The 24482-nt window shown below is 54.1% G+C and overlaps 3 protein-coding genes across 10 annotated transcripts; 1 reads left to right on the top strand and 2 right to left on the bottom strand.

Moving 5' to 3' along the window:
- Positions 1-241: 241 nt before the first annotated feature.
- On the bottom strand, positions 242-9469 carry CHRD (chordin). Of its 6 annotated transcripts, none has more exons than XM_074328874.1 (23): positions 8936-9469; positions 8599-8702; positions 7995-8124; positions 7729-7857; positions 7554-7653; positions 7345-7432; positions 6844-6985; positions 6590-6730; positions 6423-6532; positions 6200-6347; positions 5940-6046; positions 5699-5818; positions 4905-5061; positions 4333-4553; positions 3771-3884; positions 3156-3428; positions 2981-3074; positions 2805-2861; positions 2471-2574; positions 1918-2020; positions 1317-1471; positions 1047-1146; positions 242-727 (listed from the first exon to the last, which is right to left on the bottom strand). In XM_074328874.1, exons 1-23 carry the CDS (start codon positions 9081-9083, stop codon positions 651-653), a joined length of 2922 nt encoding a protein of 973 aa, XP_074184975.1. In that variant the 5' UTR covers positions 9084-9469; the 3' UTR covers positions 242-650. The 6 variants fall into 6 exon arrangements, with proteins under 6 accessions (XP_074184975.1, XP_074184980.1, XP_074184983.1 ...); XM_074328879.1 differs by having other exon boundaries at positions 242-706; XM_074328882.1 differs by having other exon boundaries at positions 242-703.
- A 147-nt stretch (positions 9470-9616) lies between these two features.
- THPO (thrombopoietin) lies at positions 9617-19062 on the top strand. The gene is given in 9 exon segments (XM_019735771.2): positions 9617-11143; positions 11146-11184; positions 11186-11292; positions 12617-12653; positions 12656-12785; positions 13023-13150; positions 13431-13517; positions 14966-15133; positions 15371-19062. Coding segments are annotated over 9 exon segments (1446 nt in total). The 5' UTR covers positions 9617-11056; the 3' UTR covers positions 16034-19062.
- Positions 19063-19440: 378 nt separating this feature from the next.
- POLR2H (RNA polymerase II, I and III subunit H) lies at positions 19441-24251 on the bottom strand. 3 transcript variants are annotated; one of them, XM_019735774.2, is made up of 6 exons: positions 24114-24251; positions 22533-22708; positions 21518-21601; positions 21341-21434; positions 20724-20807; positions 19441-19794 (listed from the first exon to the last, which is right to left on the bottom strand). In XM_019735774.2, exons 2-6 carry the CDS (start codon positions 22603-22605, stop codon positions 19677-19679), a joined length of 453 nt encoding a protein of 150 aa, XP_019591333.1. In that variant the 5' UTR covers positions 22606-22708; positions 24114-24251; the 3' UTR covers positions 19441-19676. The 3 variants fall into 3 exon arrangements, with proteins under 3 accessions (XP_019591333.1, XP_019591334.1, XP_074185025.1); XM_019735775.2 differs by lacking the exon at positions 24114-24251 and having other exon boundaries at positions 22524-23710; XM_074328924.1 differs by lacking the exon at positions 24114-24251 and having other exon boundaries at positions 22533-23710.
- Positions 24252-24482: the final 231 nt, after the last annotated feature.

The raw sequence follows: 24482 nt of genomic DNA, 5'->3' as shown, positions 1-24482 counted from the left end.
AAAACGCCTGCCACGGGTAGGCCAGTGGAAACTAAACTTACATCTAAATTCTGCTTCAGGTTGCCTTTGTTCTTGAGGCTCTAGTCCATCTCAAAGACAGTCCTAAGTCCCTCTGCAGAAGCCAGGCATGCCAGCCAACTGCTGTGCCGTCCTGCTCCCTAAGGGTCCGCCCCTCTCTCCCCTTTTACTCTCAGACCTTCTCCCCTGGCCACAAAGAAACAATCTTTAGCTCAAAGACTGAAAAAAAAACACAAAAAAACTTTTAATAAATACAAAAATCTTCAATAATGACTCTGCTCAGCTCAGGGGCAGCAGGAGTGAAGTGGGGGAACCCTTGGTGCTGAGTGAGGATAAATTAAAAATCCCAACAAGCCAGTGACATTATGTACAGAAGGAAAGGGGTTGGGCTTCCAAGGCAGAGGCCAGAGGGTGACAGGGCAGGAGTTGGGGTAGACATGGCCTTAGTCAGCCCTGGTTGCCCCTGGCCCTTGTGGAGTCGTGGTTCCCAGAGGTAGTAGGGGAGGGAGAAGAGGCGGAAAAGAGGAGCCAAAGGCACTGGGTTCCCCACAGGAAACTGCAGGGTCCTCGGCACCACTCCTCCCCCCAGCCCAGGCCCCGTCCTCTTGGTCGTGCGGCCTTCTGGCTGCTCTCTAGGAGCCTTCAGCTTCTTTTCCCAGCTCTGGAACTGTCCTGGTCTCGGGGGCTGCTGGAGACAGAAGGGAGTAAACTGGAGGAGGAGAAGAGAGGGAATGAATGGGGTGGCATAGAATGCCCAGCAGAGCAGCTGTTAGGGCCCCAGAAAGGTCAGAATTTTCTAAGCAAGTCAGCACACACCAGCTGTGTGACCTTAGTCTAATTGCCTAGTTCCTCTGAGCTTCAGAAATCTCCTTTGTAAAGAAAAGGTAATCCAGAGAAGTCTCCAAGGTAGCGGTGAGGGCAGAATGGGCTGACACTTGTGCAGCAGAAAGCGCTGCTCCTGCACACGGCAGGTGCTCCCCACCCTCCCAGGCAGCCCCATTCTGCTGCCCCGAGACCCCCTCACTTACCCTGCCGGGACGTGCAGTGGGAGCAGCAGCGACTCTCCTTCCCTGGGCTGCAGGACAGTGGCAACGAACAGTCGTCCCGCTCACAGTGGGGCACCCCTGCCTGGGGCAAGACAAAGCAGATCCGGAGGGTCCCCAGGAGCACTGGGGCTCAGCGGCCTTCAGCTTCTCTGGGGAGGCCTGCTCCCAGAAGCTCGCCCTTCCTGGGAAGGTCTCCCCACAGCAGGCAGTGCCCCAGCGCCCACCTCACACAAGCCCTCACGCCCCACTTACCCCACATCTGCAGGTGATGCAGCTCATCTCCCCAAAGGGGGGCACTGAGGGGTGCCAGCTCTGGCTCTCCGGAAACCACTGCCCTGCAAAACGGCAGCCCCTGGGGCCATCGGCCTGCATGGGGTCCCCTAGTTGGGGGTGGGCCCCTGACCCCACTGTTGGAAGAGAGAGAAGAAAGGAAGGAGAAACAACAGGTCAACAGATATGAGCTCTGTGAGGGCCACCCAGGTTTCATTTGTCTTTGAATCTCAAGCACCTAGAGGTTTCTGGCACTTAGTAGGTGATAAATTTAAACAGATGGGTGGATGGATAGATGGATGGATGACGGATGATGAATAGGTGATGGATGGAGGATGGATGGATAGATGGATGGATGTGGATGGGGCAGGAGCTGGAATCCATCATAGCCCACTAATGCATGCACATTCCTTCCACTGTGTTTAGAGCCCTGGCTCCAGGCTAGGAATAGAGCAGTGCTCAGTAAATGTGGAATTGGCTGAGAAGTCCCTTCCATCCACCCTCACTATTCATCCCCTCACCCAGACAAGGCAGTGAAGGGCCTTATCTGCCCCCAAGAGGCCTCAGTGCCCACCCCCCTCACCTGGACACTGTTTGCAGCAGTCAGTGGGGTTGGCGCGGACAGGCTGGGCACAGGCCAGCCGGGGACACTGCACCTTCTCACAGTGCACCTCTCCAGTGTCCCCCTGTAGGGATCCATTATGTGAGGGGTGTCAGGAAGGAGGGGGGGCACATAAGCCTCCTGCTTCTTCCTTCTCCTTCCCCATACCTTGAGTAACATATCCACGGTCCTTCACTCAGAAGCCCTGGGTTGGTGCTTTATATACCTGAACTCATCAGTGTAGCCCTGCCAGGTAGGTGCTACCACATCTGCTTACTGGAGAGGAAAATGCAGCTCGGGAGGTACAGAAAGCGCCTGGGATTATGCAGAGCTAGGCAGCTGGCAGAGCCAGCATTCACACCAGGTCAGGGAGCCAACCTGCCGTTTTCCTATAGGAAGCCACCTCTCAAAGCCCACATTATATTGATCCTTGAGCTCTCCTCACCAAGGCTGGGCTTTTCTCTCCTGGCAGCCCTCTTCCCATCTCTACAGACCCAGCTGGGCTATGGCACTGGAGAAGATTGAACAGCCATACCTTGCAGGTGCAGACAGCACACTTAATTAAGCCAAATGGGGGCACGACGGGGTGCCACCGGGTACCCGCTGCCCGCCAGCTCCGGTCACCATCAAAATAGCAGCCTAGTGGGGGACAGTGCCCAGCTTCCATTAGTATTGAGTCCCAGGCCCACCCCACACTGTCTGACCCCAGGGCCCATTGTGGGCCTTAACTCTAAGGATACCTAGCAGGTGTCACTGAAACCGGCGCCCGCAGCCCCCTCCCACATACACTCTCGCCCTTCTGTCCCCTTCCTGGTCCCACACACAGCTCCTCTGGGTTCCCCACCCCAGTTCATATACTGCCAGCTCACCCTCTCCAGGGTCCCTGCTCCGTGGCAGCCCCAGAAGGTCTCTGACATCTTGTTTCTCTGTGGAGCCAAAGAAATAGTGAAGGCAGAGGGTGACCCCCCTTCCCTCCGGAGAGGTCTCACCCCCACACACACACATGGAACCTCCAGGACCCTTTCCACCCCTGCAGGGCACTCACCCAGACATACAGGGCAGCACTGGTCTGGCGCCTGCACCGGACTCAGGCAGCTGGGCGGTGGGCACACCACGGGGTCACAAATCACTGTGCGTCTCTGCAGGGGGAGGTGAGGGGGGTGACTGGGGACCCTTGATCCTGAATCCAGGCCCCAGTGCGCCCTACCCAGGCTTCCTACCTGGCAGGTGCAGAGCGAGCAGAGTGGGTCATAATTAGGCGCCCAGCGAGCCCCATGGGGGCGCTGCTGCCCCTCGAAGAAGCAGGTGTTGGGGTCTCGGGCTCGCCAGGGGCTGCCGGGTTTGGCAGGTGCTGGGGCGTCAGGGCCAAGCACAGCGGGCAACGCCGGCAGTACGGCCGCCACTGCATGGGAAGCACCAGACTTCCGCGCCCCCTCGGCCCCTGCCTCCGCCAGGCGCAGGCCCGCCACTTCGCACTGATTGGCGATGTGCACCTGGGAGGAGAGGCAGGTTGAGGCAGCTCCCCGGGTCCCCCATGCGTCTCCACCAGCAGCGGCCAAACTGCCTGCACGCCAGCCGGAAACACCTCGTCCCCTGAGCGCCCCTGAGCCCCAGGAGGATGCTGCTAGCCACCGCAATCATGCCGGCTGCCAGGGACAGGGTGGTCGGCTGCCAGCCTCGTCATTTATGGACTTCGTATGACTTCATCCTCCGGAGCAGCCAGGGAGAGTGACACTACCACCCCCAGGGCTTGGAGAGAGCAAGTGCCTAACGCAGGGGCACGCAGTGCCAGCTCTCCTCTGACGCGTCCCCACCGGCCAATACTGCCTGCCTACCTGCCCTCGCAGCTCCCCTTGGGGGCTCCCCTTGGTGGTGATCAGTAAGGCGGCAGTGCCCTGTGCCAGGTGCCGCAGTAGTTCTGGCTCCAGGTCCTTCACCACACCCTGGGCCTGTGAGTAGATAGGATAGGGGACGGGAACAAGGCACTCTAAGGCTGAGCCTGCCATTCCCAATCTGCAGATGATGAAACAGAGACTCGGGGGAGGTTACATAAGGTCTCCAGGGGAGCAAAGCCCACAAGTGATGCTGCGGAGCTCAGAAGCCCAGTTGCTCCGATGCTAAGTTTATGACAACCGAGCCCACTTCAGGCGGCTTGGTCATCTCACCTACTCTGGAGGTACAGGACATTACATACTATTAAGGGATCCCCCCAGAAAAGGATGCAGGAAGGAGAATGGATAATAAAAGGTTGAGTCAGATTCTCAGCCAGTCTGTCTGACTCCTGAGCCCACGCCAGCTGGGCCACATTAGGCAGTCTGCTCTCTGCTTCCCCAGCCACAGACCTTCCTGCTAAAAAGCAGGTATTTTCCAAGCTGCCTCCCACCATCACATCCTCACCTCCAGGCCATAGAATCCCTTCAGCAGCCGCTGGGGCCCTGGCACCCCAGGGGGCCCGAGGAGGTGGGCAGTGACGGTACCCTGTTCTGAGCCACCGAGCCCGGCCAGCAGCACGTCATAGTGCAGGTGACAGTGGGTATCCAGGGAAAGCCAGGCGTGCCCTGCTGCCTGACTCTGCACAGGGGGCAACACCAGGGCTCCTGCCAGGGGCACGGGCAGCGCTGGATCCAGACAGAGGAGAGATGACAGATAAGAAGATGGCCTAGAGCAGCCACTCAATCCCAGCATTCCCCATGTTCCCCAGCACAGATTCCACAAGCTGGCAGACACTGTGCACAGGCCCAGGGCTGGAGGAGCAGAAAGCTTTAGACACCTGCACCATGGCAACAAGGAGGGTCTCCCAGCAGGGCCACCTCATACACCCCCACCTATACATCTCCATGTGCGAACCTAGAGCTCAGGCACAGAGAAAGGCACACCAGGCTCTGGCCCTCTGGCACCTCCCCTCACATGCTGGAGTCCCTGGTTAGAGGATAGCAAAGGGCAGGCAGGCAGACCCCTGGGGCACTCACTGTCATGGCGGGCGCTGTGCCCACTGTAGGACAGGGCAGCCACGTGCCCCCGCAGCTCTCCATCTGGGAAGTCCTTGGTGGCCACAGTCAGGAACAGCTCATTCTGCAGCAGCATATGAGCCCCTCGGGCCCCCAACCCAGGGCAGACACCCACAGCCTGGGGGGGCAGGGAAGGGTGAGCCCCACCTGCAGCCTGCCAGATCCCAGATGAACCCCTCCTCAGCTCACACACAAGCCCAAGATTCTGAAGTCTGTCCATGTTTTGTGCCCCCACTACACCCATGCATACTTCCGGAAACCAATAACACTGGATAAGAACCTTGGAGGCTCAGGTTCAAGTCCCTTCTCTGCCACTTCCTACCTACGTAACAATCCTGAGCAGTTACTTCTCTGATCCTTCACTTCACCTTCTCTAACATGCGTACTGTGAGGACCAAAAACAATATTAGTAAAGCAACCAGTACAGTATGCAGCACATAGAAAGGCTCAACAAGTGGCAGCCATTGCTCTCGCGATTATTACTGCGTGATCTCCTGCACTGGCCTCCCTGTCTAACACCTCCCACTGGATATGAGCTTGCTGAAGACAGGGGCCACATCTGATTTCCTTTGTATCCAGGCCCTCACCTGAGGCTCACTACAAATGTGTCCAGTGCGTCAATGTATCAGTGAGAGAGCCTGCGAATGAGTGAATGATACTGAACATCCCTGCTCATCCCACCTGGTTTCCCACAGCACCGCACTGTCCGCTACGGTACACGGGCCCCGTGGCCCAGCTCTGCAGGTAGCACTCACCAGCTGTCCTCCCGGCTGGAGCCCGGCCATGTGGCACAGCACAGTGCGCTGGTCCTTCCTCTGAGGCTTGGTCTCCAGGGTCATGGCCACCACCTCACTGCCTGTACCGACCACTTGCACCTGGTGGACAGAGGTGGGGAGGGCAAATTGGAATGGCAGAGGCCTGGGGCCTGAACCATTGCAGCCCAAAGCCCCACCCCACCCTGCTGCCCTCCCACCTCCTGCAGCCCCTGACTCTTACTTGGTAGATCAGGGAGCCATTTCCTAGCAGTGTAAGAATGGCTGAGCCAGCAGCACCCGTCTGAACGGGCATCAGGGTATCGGCCCCGCAAAGGACACTTTGCAGGACTGCAGAGAAGGAAGACAAGTGGAAGCAGGCTGGCCCCATGGCCATTCATACCACCAGTCCCCAGGATCCCTCGCATCCCCTGGCCCGGCCCCTTGTACTGTCTGTGCCCCTAAGTTATGTGTACCCCGGTGCCAGGCCCCACCCTGCCTCACCATCACAGCTCTGCCTGGCAGCAATGTGTCCACTGATACGCAACCCTGGCCCACTTGCCCTCTCCAGGGCTATCTGCAGCTCCCCCAGCACCAGCCAGTCCATCTCCTGGGCTGTCAGGTTGGGCAGCACCTCAGCGAAGCCTGGCTCCTGGAGACAAAGCAGGGTATGGTGGGCGCAGCTCGAGGCCAGAGCAGGTGACAGCAAAGCCAGACTTTCACTCACCTGGGCGGAGGCATTGGCCTGCAGCTCTCGCAATAGCTGCCCCTGGTGTAGAATCTGGAGCCGCAAGGGGACCTGGGCTGGTCCTGCAACAGTGGCACATGTGGACACCTCTGAGAGCTAGGTGTTCTCCCTACCCTTCTTACAGGCCCTCCCCGTATCCCACTCACCCCCACTCCTGGATTCCAGCAGCCCACGGAAGAGCAGCAAAAAATGCAAGGAGTCCTCTGTGTCACTGAGAGTGAGCAGGGTGATGCCCCCTATGCCCTGCTGTGGGGGGCCTTCCAGGGTCAGGATGGCACTGAAGGTCTCTGGGGGAAGGAGGACCATGAGAGCCCATCAGAAAGTCCCGTCCTCAGCCCACTCCACTCCTGGAGACAGAGAAGACAGAACTTCATGCCCAGGGGCTGTTTGCTCCCCTCACCTGCAGCCAGGGCCCGGTGCCGGATAAGAGGCCCCCAGACCTCCCCTGAAGGATGAGTGGGTGTCACAAGTGCCACATGCAGCTGTTCTGCCCTAAGGAGCCGCAGAGACAACCGAGGCACTGCTCGCCACACCCCACAGACCTGGAGCAGAGAGACAAGAAGGCCCCACTCAGACAGTATGCAGGATAGGCCAGCTAAGAGGCCCAGCTCTAGCGAGGAAGGAATATGGGAAGACGCCCCCAGGCCCTCCTAGGAAACTTCAGAAGAGACCCTGGATCCAGGTGCTTGGGTCCAAAGCCTGGCTCCTCAACTTACTAGCTGTGTGATCTTGAGCAAATCACATTCTGTTACTGAGCCTCAGTTCCCTCATCTGTAAAATGGGCATCATAATGTCAGTGACTTCCTCTCACTGGGCTGTTGTGAGGACCAAAGGAGGCAATACAGAACACTCTCAGCACAGTGCCCACACCGTTAAACACTCATAAATGGCATCATCTCACCAGGCCATCTTGGGTGGGGGCTGCAGGGTGTTCAAACAGGATGTTGCCAGTGGAGTCTGAGAAGCGGATCCGGGTGAGAAGGTCCAGCCTGGGAACGAGGGTCCAGTGAGCACTGACTTTGAGCCCCAGCTACTAGCAGCCCCTCCAGCTTCTCCCAATTCTCCCGCCTCCGGTGCCCAGCCAACACCTCCCTCTTTCCCCTTTCTCACTGCCGGTAGGAGATGGAGAAACGCAGGCTAGAACGCAGCAGCGACACTCGCGCCCGTGCCACAGCCTGTGACCTTGGCCCAGTCAGCAGCGCCACAAAGTCTGCAAGAGGAGAAATATGTCCCTCGTACTGTCACCTGCTGGGGCAGCCCTAGTCCCTGCCGGGTCCCGGCCTACCTGTGTGGCCGTCTCCACGAGCCCGATCCTCAGCGCCCGGCTCCCCGCGGTCGCTGTAGCTGTGGTGCTCTGGGTCGCGCGGATACTCGAAGGCCAAGCCCATCGGCTGCCTCTCGGGACCGCTGCGCTCTGCACCGGGAATGAGGGACACGGGCTTCAGCTGGGCACTGGGCACCCCTCCATCCGTTCCATCTGCCGCATCCACGGGGCTCAGGACCAAGCACCGTGGTCCCGCTGCCCTTCCCTCACCATGGAACGGGCCTTACCCTGGGGGCAGGTCTGGCAGCAGTGTCCTGGCAGCTGGAGCGGCTGTCCGCAGGACAGGGTTGGGCACTCGGGTTTAATGTTCTTGCAGCTGACCCTGCCCAGGCCCCTCGCGCGGCGACCCCACTGAGGCTGCTCGCGGAAAAGACGGGAAAACCAAGTGAGTGAAAGACACCAATCCGTGAGACCCAAGGGCGAGGTGGGGAGTCACAGGAGCAAGGCAGGTGGTCCCACGGAGGCAGACCGCTCTGCTACTTACAAGCTGCGGGACCCTAGACAAGTTACTTAAACTCTCTGGACTTTGGGGTCCCTATCTGAAAAAATGGGGATAATAATAGTAGCTATGTAGCAAAGTTGTTCTAGGAGTTAAGTGAGAGGGATGAATGCAGCTGTCAAAGAGCCTGACAGTGGGCGATCAATAACAGTCAACACCTGAGACTTGAAGGGGGCGCTCCCCCCCAACCCCGTCCTCCGCCAGAAAAATATCCCAAATATCTGCAGGCTCACTTCTTTCTCCTTAGCAGCTCCCAGTCCACTCCGACGTCCCAGAACCCCAGCGCTACCCCACCCGTGAGGGCCCCGGCCACTGCCACTGAGTCCACTCACCGTCTCACAGGCGCACAGCACGCAGCGCATCACCCCGAAGGGCTCCCCCAGGTCTGGGTGCCACGTCTCGTCCAAGGCATAGACCTTTCCGCCGAAGGAGCAGCCTGCCGGGACGGGCTTGGCTGGCAGCCGCTGTCCCATTCCTGCCGTGTGCCCGCCCCAGGAGCTGCGGGCCGGGCCCGGGTCCCCGGGCACTACGCGCCTCGCGCGGCCCCCCGCCCACCCCTACAGGCTGCCCGCAGCGCGGAGCCACCTGCGCCCCGCGCCCCCTCCCGACCGGCGCGGACTTGCCCCAAGCAGGACTCCCCGCCCGCACCTCCTTGGGGCGCCCACCTACCTGCCGCTCCCCGAATGGGCAGTGGCTCCTTCTCGGGCCGGATGGGCAGCGCAGGGAGCTCGGGGCCGGCGCCGCGGGTCGGCCGGGGGCCGAGCAGCAGCAGCCCGAGGAGCAGCAGCGGGGCTGGCGGGGCCGAGAGGCTCGGCATGACGCGAACGGGACAGCTGGGGAGGAGGGAGGGAGGAGGGAGCAGGAGAGGGAGGAGGGAGGAGGGAGGAGGGCCGGGCCCGGGGCGGTACAACCGGAGGGGGCAGGGGCCAGGGCCCCGGCAGTGTGAGGGGCTCGTCGGGCCGCGGTGGAGTCGGCGCGGCGCCGGCCGGGCAGAGCGGGAGGAGCGGCCGGGAGGAGCGCGGGCGAGCGGGCGGGCGCTGACCCGGGCCGTACGCAGCTCTAGTGCCCCGGGCGCCGGCTCTGGCCCGTTTTATGCCCAGCGCCCCGCACCCCGGTCGGGGGCCTCCTCCTCAGCAAACGGGGCGGCGGCAGCGGCTCGGCGAGGGGCCGGGCTGAGCCCGGGGGGTCCGGCCCAGCAGCCGCGGCCCGGATCGCGAGTGGGGGAGGGGAGGGAGGGGCTGGGACCGGGCAGGGGAGAAGGGAGGGGCTGGAGGGGAAGGGGGAGCGAAGGGGGTAGGGGGAGGGGAGGGACCAGGGGGCGCGAAGAGGGGAGGAGAGGCAGGTCTGAAGCCCCCACCCCCACCCCCCCTGCCGGCCGCCACAGGGTGACTGAACCAGGAGGTGCGTGTCCGGCCCAGGACCAGATCCCGTGGCCAGGGAAGGGCAAAGGCTGGGCCTGAGGCCTGGGCCGGCCACTGGGCTAGGATTCGGTTCCTGCCAGAAGGATGAAGCCTTGTCTTCAAGGATGACAGCATGCAGGAAAGGCCCCTCAACTGACCTCCCTGACTCTGGGCCCACAGCATCTCTCAAACCCCACGCTACCCACTCTCACTGCCTAGCCGGTGTCCCTGTCTCTTCTCTGAGGTCTCTCCTCACACTACTGTTCCCAGGACAGGAACTTGGCTGGAAACAGTGTCTCCTTTCTGTCTGGTGACAGTGTTTCCCTCCCTACTGTAACCTGTCCTCAGGCCCATCCAACCATCATCGTCCCCAACCTGACATGCTTTCTCACCTTCTTCCTTCACCCAGAGGACCCTCATTCTCTCCACCCCACCCCACCCTCCTCAGTCTTGGTTTCCTGGTCATGACTGCCTCCCTGTCCCCTCCCACCCCCACACACCCACCATCCTCCCAACCATCCCAGCACCCTCCTTCCTAATCTTGGGAAGCATCTCATCTGGCTGAACTGGAGAATTCTGGGATCTAGGCCATACTCCTTAGCAGACAGCCCCATCCTGGAGAGGAGGAGCAGGAGAGAGCCTGAGGAAGAATTGGAGGGGGGCGGGAGGATGGGAACAAGGTCAGGCCTGGACGCCTCTGAGGACAGAGGCTGTGGGGAGACTGGGATTGAGGGGAAAGTAAAGGGACAAAAGCCAGGACCAAAGGAAGAGGGGGGCCAGTAGGAGGCATTTGCGGGGGAGGTTCAGCAGCTGTCTTTCCTAAGACAGGGACACATGGGCCTGGTTATTCCTCTTGTCACATATGGAATGGTAGGAAATGGAAGAGAGAGAAAGAAGGGGCAAGCAAAGGAGGGCACAGGGCAGAGATAAGTGGGCGTAGCTGTCGGAGCCAATGGGCCCCAACAGAGGAGCACCTGAGCCCAGCACACACACCCTACACCTCCCAGTCCTCTCAAGCTGTCCAAAGCCCCTTCCCCCATAACACTGACCCCTGACAGGGTCATTCTCTAATACTGGCAACCCACATTCCCACTCACAAAGGGGGTATAAGACATGATCCCCTAGGAGTTATAGGAGAGAAAAGCAGGAAAAGCAAGAGCCCTACTGGATTTTGGCAGCAGTTGTAGTGTCCAGGGAAAATAAATTTGGCCAGCCAAGAACTGAAAACAAAAATGTCCTGCTAGATTCCTCCTAGAAAAAACCTGTTCCCCTCCCATCTCCTCTCCAGTCAGGTCCCAGGTTTCCTATCTCCTAGGAAAAGATAGATTGCCCTATTCAAATCCTGTCTGTGGTGTGTGTGGGTGGAGGAGTCGGGCTCCACTAGTGGACCATGGTCCGGGCAAGGGGCTCCAGGTCCAAGGAGGGTGGGAGGAAGGCGTCACTTCCGGGGGCCCTCGCCAGTGTCTGGTGGCTCCCTGCTCTCTGATTGGCCAGAAGTGGCCTGGGCAGGCGTGTGACCCCACTGCCGTGAAGGGGCTATGCTCCAACGCCACATGCCTTCCTACCCATCTACTCCCCAGAGTACTGCCAGCTCTGCACCTGGGTCCTGGAGCCCTCCTGCACCCGGTGAGTGGTAAGCAGAGTTTGGAGTTAAGTGAGGGTAGCGAGGACAGGACAGAGGATTGGGCTCCCAGCTGGGGGAGGGGCAGGCAAACTGGAACCTACAGGCACTGACCTTTGTCAAGAAGAGTATGGCCTTCCCAGAATGGGAGGAGCAGGACAGTGCAGGGGGAGGGGGTGGGTGCTGGATCCTAAGGGACTGGTCACAGATTTAGTGGAATACAGCACAGTCCCGACTGGCCCTAAGGAAAGGGGACATGGGCTCAGGGAGAAAATGAGAAAGGTACATTAGGGCTTAGGGAACACAGCGCCAAGATGGACTCAGCCTCAATCGCCATGCTTACCCAGTCATTCCCAGTTAGTTTAAGGTTCTTAATCCAGGGTCTGGGGAAGCTGGGTCAGGCAAGCCAGGGCACAAGGAGAGGGTGATGGGAGGAGGGCTCGTGCATGTTGACAGACCTACAGGAAATCCCAATATTGAATCAGGTGCAGGCCTCTTTGCACAACTTGTGAAAGAAGGAGGAAGCCATGTGGGGGGTCCTGTGAAGGAACAGGAAGGGATCTGAAGAGGGGGCAGGGAGGAAGTTGTGGGCTACCAGACAGACATGGCCGGTGTCTAAGGCAAAGTATGCCATGTAAGGCGGGCATCACCTCACTCAGCAGGTGCCCATTCCTGGATAACTTGCCTCAGGAAGGAAGTTCCCAAGACTGTTAGTGTATCTCTTCACCTTGGAAAACCCAGTATTTCAGAATTTGGAGTGCAAAGAAAAGGAGGCTTTATGTGTATGGGTAACGGGAAAGAGTGAGGTTAACTGCTCCCACACCACCTTCTCTTAACCTTTTAATCACCGCCCTCTAGTAATCTAGTTTTTTAAAATGTTTGCCTAATTTCACTCCTCAACCGCACTTCCCAAGCTACTTCTCAATACATTACATATGTTTCCTAGTTCCTCATCCTGGCCCTCTACCCATTTCCCCCTCTTCTCCAGGCTTGTGCCACAATACCTCCATTCTCTATCCCCATCCCAGATTTTCTCCAACCAAACAACCAAGGTTGCTCAGAATTTGAGGCCAATTAAAATGTGTGTATGTACATATCCTGTCCTGCTGCTCTCAGCAGGCGGCAGGGGTACCGAACCCATATCAGATTCACTGAGGAACTCTGACAGAGACACCGTATGCTACAATCACAAGAAAACACCGGAGCGGTCAGAGCTTTAGCAGTTCTAGGCTGGTGAGCATCACAAGCCTTCCCAGCATCTGTTACCCCCCTAGGCAGAGTCTCTTCCTTGAAACTTGATTAAGTGTTCATTATTCCTGTCACTTGCAGGATAGATTCCAGACCCTCTTCCTTGGCCCACCTGTGCCGTGCCCCACCCCTCTCTGCCCAGAAGTTCAAGAGCCCAAGCCGCCTCCATGGCCCCAGGAAGGATTCAGCGGAGAGGCCCCGTACAGGGTGCCACTCCAACCAGACAGCCTGGCCAAAATGGAGCTGACTGGTAAGAACACACTGGAAGGGCCAAGGGCAGAATCAGACTGTGGAAAAGGGGTAAAGAGAAAGGAGATGTGCTGCAGTGGGGAAGGGCTGGGGGAATTCCATTTCCCAGGAATAAGGCATCTGAGTGGCAGAGTCCCTGCATTTCAGCGCTGGGTCCTGAGTGGGACTTCCCGGACCCCCACCCGACAATGTTTCCTTCCTTATCCACTCCTTTCAACGTCACATCTCCTGATCTAAGAACTGCTCCTCGTGCTCATGCTTCTCCTAACTGCAAGACTGACTCAGTCCAGCCTGGCTCCTCCCGCCTGTGACCCCCGACTCCTAAATAAACTGCTTCGGGATTCCCACGTCCTTCACGGCAGACTGGTGAGAATCCCCAAACACTCTCCCCTCCATCCATTTAACTGAGAAGATACCTTCCTTTCCATCACTTCCTCTTGCTCCCTGATCCGATCACTATTTTTCCAATATTGTCTTTGGTGAGGCCACCATTTCCTGATCACCACTCTTTGCCAAGGATTATGATTTACAATCAAGCCCTTTAAAAGCTCTAATCTGGATATATTATTCATATCCTGATCATTGGGCCACCATACCCCCGTTTCAGCTCCCTTCTCTCCCCTCCCCCAATAATCTTTTTCAACAGAGCCAGTGCCCAGACATTAACCCTCTGTCCACACCTGTCCTGCTGCCCGCTGTGGACTTTAGCTTGAGAGAATGGAAAACCCAGACGGTAAGAAAGCCATCCCTACCCTCGGTTTCTCTACATCCTGTCTTCATCAATTTTGTGCTGCTTCTTATGGAGTCTTCAAAATTCCTGAGCTCCCTGAAAAGACCTCACCTCAGCTTGGCCACCCTAACCCAGTCTACATCCTACTATGACGATATCCTCTGGCTGATGGCTTGCAGTCCCAGTACATTAAGTAGATTCAAAGCTGAACACCATGAAAAGCTAGATAGAGGTCTCTCGTGGGCCATGGCTTTGACTTATTTCTGTTCAACCTTCTTAAGTTGGCATGAAGAAGTAAGATTGAGCTGTCAGCAACAGATGACACAAAGCTGGGAAACAGCAAAAAAATAACAAACAAAAGACAGAATCAAGATTCAAATCACTGAAAGGCTAGGTTCAAAACATAGTGAAATTTCACAATTTTACTCTACACGTGTAATTGAGTAAAGCCCTACTCCAGCTTTCAGGCCACAATGCCCCTGCTTCCCTCATATAAACTTCTAACCCTAGAACTCACTATGAAAACAATCTGGGAGGGTTGAGTTGACCCCAAACTTAGCATGTAACATTTCTGAAGCAGCTATTTAAGAGCTAGTGATTCTAGGCAACTTTAGATGTTTAGCAACCACATTATGGAAATAGTCCTATAAAACTGTATTCTGAGTAGAATGCACTTAAAAATACTGGACTGAGTACTAGACATTCTCCTCTAGACACGTGCTAATTTATTCAGAGGGATCTATTAAACTAGCATGTGTCCAGGATGAAGCAGCCTGCACAGTGAGAGGTTAGAAAACATGTTATGTGAGGAACAGTGGAAAAAAAAAAAGAAGCCTGTCTGATTGGCTTGGAGGAAGTGGCAGTCTTGTGCTATAGCATGAAGTGCTTCAGTCTGGGACCCTGAAACCTCCTGGGAGGGAGTACTCCTTAGTAGGTCTGCTTTCAGGATCCCTGGAATCCCCTTCTTCCCTCAGATTGTCGAGGGGGGCTGGGCCAGTTCCTTAAGGGGCCCTTGTAGTTCCAGCTCTGCCATTTATCAATAAGCCCCTTCCTTTCTGTTTTATACTCTTATAATGGTTTCATCTCTACATTTTAAAAATAAATCATATGATCCTAAGATGTTTGCAGCAGAAAGAGATTTGCAGCACTAGAACCAAGAGGTAAAGCTATCAAAGGGCAGATTTCAGCGTAATGTAAGGAAAGAAAACCACTTTTCTGACTGAAATTAAATGTAAGACCAGGCTGGGTTACCGGACACTAGAGTTATTCAAGCAGAGGCTGATGACCAATTGTCGGGAGACTGTGAAGGAATTCCTGTGCTGGGTGGGACCATGGTCCTGTCCAATTCTCAGCTCTTATGATTCATTCTGCTGGCTACTCCTACAGGCTCCCCACCCGCTATTTGCATGCCCTTTGAAGCAATCCGCTTCTCTCTTCCATCTCTTTCCCAGGAGCAGACCAAGGCACAGGACGTTCTGGGAGCGACGACCCTTCTGCTGGAGGGAGTGATGGCAGCACGGGGACAATTGGGACCCACTTGCCTCTCATCCCTCCTGGGACAGCTTTCTGGACAGGTCCGCCTCCTCCTTGGGGCCCTGCAGGGCCTCCTTGGAACCCAGGTAAGGCCCCAGTCAAGGGAACTATAGAAATTGTCCTTCCTTTCTGACTCAGTCTCCTTAGGAGACCTGAGGGAAGAAAGGAATTCTAGGAATCTTGAGGTACAGGGGATGACATATCAAGGAATGAATGCTTCCTCCCATCCATAAAGTCCAGGTGCTGGTACCCTACCTTCCCACATAGACAAGGGAGGCATTTCTGGCCCAGTCTCTGGCCTCAGGCCCATCCTCTGCCCTCAGCTTCCTCCACAGGGCAGGACCACAGCTCACAAAGATCCCGACGCCATTTTCCTGACCTTCCAACAACTGCTCCGAGGAAAGGTGCGTTTCCTGCTTCATGTAGTAGGGCCCACCCTCTGTGCCAAGCAGGCCCTCCCTACCACAGCTCTTCCAAGCAGTACCTCTCTATTCTTCACAATGAACAAGCTCCCAAACAGGACTTCTGGATTGTTGGAGACAAACTCCAGTGTCTCAGCCAGAACTACTGGCTCTGGACTTCTAAAGAGGCTACAGGGACTCAGAGCCAAGATTCCTGGTCTGCTGAACCAAACTTCCAGGTCCCTGGACCAAATTCCTGGACATCTGAACAGGACACACAGACCCTTGAATGGAACTCATGGACTCTTCCCTGGACCCTCACCCAAGGCCCTGGGAGCCCTGAATATTCCGCCAGGAACTTCGGACACGGGCCCACTGCCGCCCAGTCTCCAGTCTGGATATTCCCCTTCCCTAACTCATCCTCCCACTGGACAATATACATTCTTCTCCCCTTCACCCACCTTGCCCACCCCCATGGTCCAGCTCCAACTCCCACTTCCGGGCCCTTCTGCTATCATGCCCAATCCTACCAGTCCTCTTCTAACTGCAGCCCACCCTCACTTCCATAATCTGTCTCAGGAATAGTAAGGTACTCAGGCACTGTCTCCCATGTGTAATTCCCTTACCCGAAGGAAAGGCCCTGGGAGACAACTGCAGCTACACCGGATTTCCTGCTTTCACCTGACACCCAAAGCCCTAGTAAAGGCGGATACGTAGGACAGAAAAAGGGATCATTTTTCACTGTATAAAACATCAGAGGCTATTTTTTTAAGCTATCAATAATATTCACCAGAGCTGCTAGTTATCTTTGGTCTATTTTTCTGCACAAATTTACAACTTACGAATTCTGTGTTCTTTTCATATGATAATTCCTCAAAGGCCTGGGCTGGCCTGGCCTCTGAACAGAGGTAGAGACTAATCTTATGTCAGAAAACAAGAGAAAAACGAGCTTTGGTTTTCTACTTAGAAATAAGGTTAGTCTCTTTAACCCTTTTACCATCATTCTCAGAGGGACGCTGATCTCCTTTTCTTTGGAAATCCTTACTCTTCAGAAATGAATGAGAAGTTGTCCCCATAAAGCCTATTTCTACATAACAGACAAAACTGAGCCTGTATAAATAAAGACTAAATAAATGCGAGGACCCAAAAGCTAACTGAAAAGGACCAGAAAGATGCTCTTCTCAGGGGGCAATAGATCTGTCCCTTCCTAAAAAACGAAAAAAAAGAAAAGCTAACAGGAAGCCTATGAGAGCCTCACACCTCAAGTAAGGTGGTGCAGACAGTTCAGTCAAGACAAGACCTGGATGTGACAGCTGAGCAAACAGCCACAGCTTCAGCAGCTCCGCAGGAAGCTTCACCAGGCCTGGGTTCCTGCCTCCCTCCTGTGGAGGTCAGGGGGAAGTGCAGGAAGTAGCATGAGTCAGTCTCCTGGGGCTCACACAGCAGGAGAGACAAGTACAAGTCAAGTACAAGTTGAAGACTCATTTCCTAATTCCCAGAAGTGAGTTGTATCCCAAAAGTGGCTTTGTGTTACCACCATAAACTGTTAGGGTACCTTTAGAAAAGAAGCCAGGCTGATGGGACTTTGCCAATAAATGCAGACTCGATGCTTAGGAAGAGGTTTATATTGCCCACAGAAAAACTCCACTGCAGACGTCAGCACTACCTCCAGAAGCTCTTGTAGGGAAAACTAATGGAAGCTTTTTCCTCCTCCTTCCTCACCAACTCCCCAAAGGATAGGAACGGCTACCATGTAGGTAGAGGAACCAGGAACCCAGAGTTCCAAACATGGCCACAAATACTCCAGGATCACTAAAGACATTCTAAAACAGGATGAAAGTCAGAGTATGCCTGGAACCTTGTGCACTCTACCTTTCTGTAAGGCTTTCATGACTCTTAAAGGTTGGTATTATCACCTCTATTTTTACAGATGAGGAAACTGAGGCTCAGAGAAGCCAGGCATGTTCCCAATGGTTTCACAGCCTGTGAGTAGGAAAAGAAGATACACCCTCGGCTGCCTTAGCCTGGAGTCCATACTCTCCCCACTGTGACACTGTCCAACATATCATTCAGTGATTCTATTTATTGGGAAAGATTTCCAAGTCCTTACATCAAGTTAAAGAGTTCTGAGTAGAAAACCAAAGCTCTTGGGGGCGGGGGGACCAATTTAGACATCTCCAGGTGTCCTTCTCTCCCATCATGGACAGAACAGTTGCAACGGAGAAGGAATCAACGAATGCACAAAGCTCAGTGTTGTCTAATCTCGGATGGTGTCAGTTTCTGCAATTCATCCACACTACAAATTCCAGCATGCCGTAAAGGGAATAGTAAGTGGAAATTTTAGTTTACTGAAGTACCAAAATAGATTAAATCTAATAATCAAATGAAACACTTTATGGTACATGAAAGAGGCAGCACCCAGCACAAGATATGCCAAAGGGAACAGAGACAAAGAATTAGGGGTTCTCAGTACAGTCAGATGAGAGACAAAGATGGCAAAACTGCAAGAAGTATGTAGCCAGAAACTTTCAGGCATCCAGTATTGACTTATTCCAGGGCAAATGCAAATAACTCATGGTCTTCTCCAGCGTGAACTAATCTGCCCCTATTGAGGATCTAACCCATTCCCAAATCGTTCTGTTTCTTCTTCCCTTTACACACACCAAAAACAAACAAACAACAACAAAAATTATAACAACAGAACATTCCTACCTCTATTCAATTGTACACCAGTTCTCTTTCTTCTGCCACCCCAGAGCAGTTAGGACAGTTTGCTATGCTACCCCACAAATTATTACCGGTAATTAGATTCTCCTACATACCCACTCTAACCTAAATTCATCCTATTCCAACCCTTTCTCCCCTCAAATTTGACTCCATGGAAAGGTTCTAGGATTCCATAAAAATTCATCCCAACTCCCACTGCTTCTCCAATTTCTCTATCCACCCTCCCTACCCCAAACTAAAGCAAGAGAAACACCTTTTCCTCCTCTCTGCAGGGACCATATTTCAACCCATTTCCCTAAATACTATTTCTAACACCTCATGTAAAGACTTGAAAATGATGGGGAAGGAGATACCCCAGGCATCCCAGCAGGGGAGGGACCAGCTCCCATGGCAAAATAGGAAATCAAGAGACAACTGCTTCATACCCACTCACACTGTGTCAGGATCTTTAACCTGAATTTCCCAGGGGACATCAGAGACCCGGAATACTTTCTCAGAGACCTCGAATGCCAGGCTGAAGTGCCAGCTCCTATGCTGGAGTCCTTGCAGGCATCACCATTTCTTCAACTGTGTTCTTCCCCCACTTTTACGTTAGTGGCTGCACTCAGGCTGCTGCATTGTCCGAGGCACTGGCACTGGACTGCCAACCTCATTGGTATTGCTGCCCTGTCCACTTCACTGGTCTGTGCAGCAGCTCCCTGTTCAGTGTCACTGGTAAGAAACCACTTACCCTCCCTCGAGGAAACCACTAGAATGTAAAGCAGACAACTAGCTCCTCCACCTGCTCCCACAACCACCAAACCCCGCTCTTCCTGTTCTCTTCATAGTCGTGTCCCATGCATGTGTCTAAAAGCCTCTACCCAAAGCTTCCATAAAAATGATGAACATTTCCAGGCTATGCAAGTGACTCATTCAAGTCAACGTGACCTGACTTCCTAAGAGACTGCAAGTGTTAGGACACGAACAGGGCTCCTTGCCAATTCAAACTTCTATGCCAAATGGGTGGTATCTTCCGGACCTGGGGTGTGCTCAGGCGCCAAAAGCACGACGCTCTCTCTCCCAGATAGAAAATCACATTGGAGGATAACCATTGGAGAGAGTCAGCCAGGAGACTGAGAAACCCTGAACCCAGATACCAAAAGGCAGGGACAGATCCTGCATTGACACGTGATCATATAGCTCTGGGCCAGAAATATATCATAGGCAAATTGGAAAAAATGATTTTAAAGTTAATGGACCAAAAAAAATGTTAAAGGGGCGAAAAGTCTGAAAAAGTAAAGTTTAATTGTAAAAAATCATATATACAAAACAACTTCTGACTCATGTTAAGCTCTCCCACTGTGTCTTTCAAGGCAAGTCAGTTTCCCGTTGAGCCCAGACCACCTAGCGATGCACCCACAGTGCCCCTCCTGAACAGGTGAACAACAGCAACTGCTGCTCAGGCTTGAATGAGTATTCCTGACTGGAGTGTCCAGGCAGCAAGGTTGGCTCCCCAGGTGGTTCAGAAGGCCAGCTTCTTCATCAGCAGATAAACTCTGGAGTCCACTTCAAATCCATGCAGGTTGTTGGCATCACCCTGCAGCCTCATGAGCAGGCCCCCATAGGACACATAGGCAGAGCTGAAACAGAAGGTCCAGTCTCATAAGTCTGAGCTCTGGAGCAGCTGCTACCCTGGCTCTGCAGACCAGCCTAAGAAAAGAAGCACCTTTCTAATGTTTTGTCATTAGGAACCAAAATTCAGACAAAGATAAATGCACAGATATGTGCAAGGCAGTGTTCTTTATATTAGCAATGGTGGAAAACACTACATACCCAGAGTAAGGGAAATGGTTAAATCAATTAAGACATAGCCATTTCCTGGAATGTTATACAGCTATTAAGATGTTTAGGAAAAGCTTTAAAGTGACATGGGAAACATGTTTTACATAACATTAAGCAAAAAGAGAAGAAAACATGTAATAAACAACATGATCTCAAAGAAAAAAAAGCATACCTAAAATAGTCAAAACCTAAAATAGTCAAAAATTTTATGTAAAAGGTTCCTCTGGGTATGGAATTATAGGTGACTTTTTTCTTTCTTCGCATTACTTCTCTGCTTTTCAAATTGGTTACAAAGGGTACATATTGTTTTAATAAGATTTTTTTAAAAATGAAAAAATAGCTGGGCAGGGAAACCAAATAACTAGGGGTTGGGTTGCAAAGTAGCAACACACAAACACAAACAAACACACACACACACACACACACACACCCTAGCAGTTTAATTACTTAATGCTGCATTTATTTCCTGAGGAAGCAACTTTCCTTTGCATTGCACACAGCAATATTACCAGTTTCTCATTTGGACCCCCTGGTCCTAAGGCCTCAACAAAGGCCATAGAGACCAGCCTATATTTCAAATAGAAACCTTGTTCCCAAAAGTTTCTTTCTGGGTCCCACCTAGGTCTGAGGTACTTGGGACTAGGGACCCAACACAGAAAGCATATGCATGGCCCAAATTCTCAGAATAAGGTGGGGGAAAGGGTTCTCACAAGATCAAGGAACTTACAGACGTGTTGCTGCTTCAGTAGAAGTCTCGTCTCCCTCAATCCTGTACACCTTCCCATACATTACATACTCAAATTGGTCAGCCCTGCGGAACAACAGTGGTAGTTATTCTCAAAGGTAGTTAATAAGAAAACGTCCTTTTAAAAGTGGTAACTGGTAACTAAGTGCCAGCATTGTAACAGGCACTTTCCAAACACAATATCATTTAGTCTTCACAGCAACCCTGTGACCTAGGTATGACCATCTGTCTTTTACTGATGAGGAAACTGAGGCTGAAAGAGATTAAGGGTATTCAACAGATAAATGGTAGGGCTCAGATTTGAACTCAGTGGGGCTCCAAATTCCCATCACACCAAACTCCCTCCCAAGATGCAAGGCCCACACAGTCTAGGTCACTCAGTGCTCATTTCCCCCACCATCAAAAAGCTACAACTCACAAACATGCAACCTCTGGATAAATACCTGGGTGTCTGAATTCTTAAAGGCAGCAATTTCCTCAAGGTTCCTCAGATTATGCTAATAATCATTTATTCCATGAATTAAATAAGGGTCTTTCTATACCACTTATCTACTTAATCCTCAGGCATATTTCAAATACTCCCTTCTCCACTCCCTCACCTGGAAGGTCTATCATCTGTGGGGTTGTATTCACCGTCATCCAGCGTACCATCTTCATACAAGGTACTGGCTATGACCAATCGGAACTTGTCACCTGAAAATAATGGTAATATCTGAGGGTGAAGAACAGCTGAAATGACAAAAAGTCTCCTTCTATTGTCTGTGTTCAATACTTACCCAAGTCAACAGGGTAAATCTGAATGTTTACATCTAAGATAAGGTCCATCTTGAAAGATTCACTCTCACAATGCAGTCGAGACACTAGAGGGAAGCAGAGGAAGAGAGGCAGAGGTAATTGCCTGCAGACCCCCCTTTTGGGGACCATATGCAACAGAACACTCAATCTAACACAGTGTGCTTCCACTGGCCTCTCATCTGCTCTCACAGAAGTTCAGGCTCAATCAGAACCAAACAGGCAATAAGGAGAGAAAACTATGACCAGTGGGCAGAATCCCCAGAAAAGAATCAAAGGTCCCCTGGAGATAAATAATACCCAGATTCTAAGCCTGCCTTGGTGATTAAGAAACAGCCTGACTTTGGGAAAGTTATTCATTCATCCAAAGGTTTTGTCTTTCTGTGCCAGGTGCTGTGCAGAGGGGATTATCAGGAAGTGTAAGAACTGGTGTTGTCTTGAAGAACATCTCAGTCTCTAGGCAAAGGAAGGGACACCAGAAATAATTATCGATCAATGACAGAATAAAGAGCTACTCTTTATTTTTTCCAAGCAGTCAACTCTAAATCAGCGAGGAATTCACAAAGAGCTAAAGACTCTAAGGGCAATACAAGAAAATAGGTTCTGGAGTCGGACAACTCGCTGTGCAGCTAGCTCTTAGAGCAAAAGGGGTGAGACGCCACCTACCTCATGGAGGCTATTGAAACGAGTAAGACAAAGTGTGTATAAGGTGCACCATACAGCGCCTAGCACAGACTGGGTAGCGATTAGAAAGATGCCCAGGAGTTTACTAGCACCACGCGAAAAGGCCACGCAGGAAGAGGGCACAACATGTATGAACCCAGGGAGAGTTCGGAGTTTCAGTTTTCTCATCGTTAAAACGTTTTCTAAGAGAGGTCGTACATCAGGACCTGTCGGTACGGGCAGACCACGTGAGTTGGGTGGACCAAAGGCACAGGGACGTGTCCCCAAGGACGAGGTTAGCCCATAACCCCAAACCGCCCTACATACCTTACTTACCTCGGTCAAACTTCTTGCCCTCCGGGTCAATGTCTTTTACATCAAAAATATCCTCAAATAGGATGCCCGCCATGGTGAAAGGGCCACGAGAGTAGCACAAGGGCTTAGCGCGCGACCACGACTAAGAGTACGCGCACCCACTCGCGTGGAGGAAAGAAGAGGGGAAAACGCAGCACCTGAAAAGCAGCAGCCAGCGAATACAACAACGCATGCGCACCGACAAGCACTAAGGAGGCCACTTCCGTCGCCTCGCTCTCGGGGCTTCCTAACTTCCGCCCCGAACAATTGCTTCAGTGTTGAGGGCGGGTCTCAGGTCCAGATAACTCCGCCCTAGGGCGGGGTCACGGTAGGTCCCACCTCTGGCCGAGGTGGCGCGTTTTCTCACTCTCTGCTGAAACTCTACTGCGCCCTCTTTAGACTCCCAGTAGGGAAGACTGGAATGCCTGGGGGCCTACGCCAGCCAGGGACCTTGATCCTTGGCCCAGAGAAGCCCGGCCCTAGCCCTACCCTGCCGGTCCGCGTGCCCGCCGAGGGCACAGTCCGCGCCAAGGGAGGGCGGAGCAGAACCCCGCCCCCAGAGCACTGGCCCAGCAGGGCGCAGTACCCAACCCCTCCGGCTGGTACTAAGGCCCCCCAGGCCGGCCCGGGCCGGCTCTGCCCAGCTGGATGTTACCTGAGCTGAGTCCTTTCAAGTTTGGGAATTTGCCATGATGTCACTAAGGGGAAGAGGAAAGCCTGCACTGTCCCTTCCCCTGGAACCGCACCCTCCCCCACTGCTCTCTTCCCCCACGCCGCCCTTTCAGCCTGGTATTGACCCCAACACACTACGCTCCTGAACACTGCACCTCCAGCTTGGTACTGCCCGTTCACCCACCACTGCCCTCTCCCTCTGGACACTGATCTATGTGCCTTTTCATCCTGGCACTGTCCTCTCCCACAGATACTCTTCCCTTAGATAGCCCCTTCCTCTTGAGAGCTGGCTCCTCTCACTGACCCCTTCCTGGGCAGTGCCTCCTCCTCCTGGGCACCACCTCTGCTTCCCATATGCCCCTTCATCCTGGTGTTGCCTCCTGCGCACACTGCCTGTTTCCTGGGCACTGTCCTCTCTCAGACACTATCTCACACACACAGTCCATCCAGCCTGTGCTCACCCCACCCTCTGCTCTATCCTTCTCTGGACCCTGATAGAGAACGCAGAACCCCAACAGGCCGTTCCCCTCAGGCAGCGAGACGTCAGCAGCTACTCGGGTTTCTCCTTGGGCCCTGCCAGGGAGAAGCGACCTCTGTCCCCTCACGCCCGCCTCCCAGGAGCGGCCTCTCCGGCACCTAGACCTCCCTTTCCTCAGGCTCACTTTTTCCCTCCCTACCTCCAATCACCGGCCCCCTGGCCCCCCGCATCCCTCTGCAGGCCAGGTTGCTCCAGGTGTACCTCCCTGGGGCAGCCGCGGGGGGGGGGGGGAACAAGGAGGGAGAGGATGAGAGAGACCGAGGGTCTCAGCTCCGAGCATTCCACACACCCCCAGGGCCCCCCCTCCACGGGCCTAGCGTTCCCCTCCGAGTCCCCGCAGCTTTGCTTCTCACCCCGGGCGGAACAGCGGCGCATCAGAGCCGCTGGCCCCTCGGGAGAAGCAAAAGAGGGAGCCACTCTAGAGAGAAAATTGGGCCCGAAGAGTCTGATTTAGACGGCTCTGCCCTCCTCCGCCCCAAGCCGAGCCCCAGCGTCTCCAGCTCCTCCCGCCAGGGCCGCAGATACCGCCGGGCCCCTGCACGTGCCAGCGGAACCTCCCGGTCTTCGCCTCAGGCCTCCGCGAAGTGGGGGCGCCCGCTCCAGCATTCCCAGCGCCCCCTACTGCCTTTCCCGAGCCTGGGAGGCCGCCCCAACTCAGACCCCCACCAGGCTGGGCCGGTCCCTGTGTATGGGCTGGCGGGCGGAGCACCACGAAGGGCACC

The sequence above is a fragment of the Rhinolophus sinicus genome, linkage group LG01 (genome assembly GCF_036562045.2).
Source record: "Rhinolophus sinicus isolate RSC01 linkage group LG01, ASM3656204v1, whole genome shotgun sequence".
In the NCBI taxonomy this organism is placed as follows: Eukaryota; Metazoa; Chordata; class Mammalia; order Chiroptera; family Rhinolophidae; genus Rhinolophus; species Rhinolophus sinicus.
Note: the sequence above shows the minus strand (reverse complement) of the source record. Positions and strands in the feature narration are given on the sequence as shown.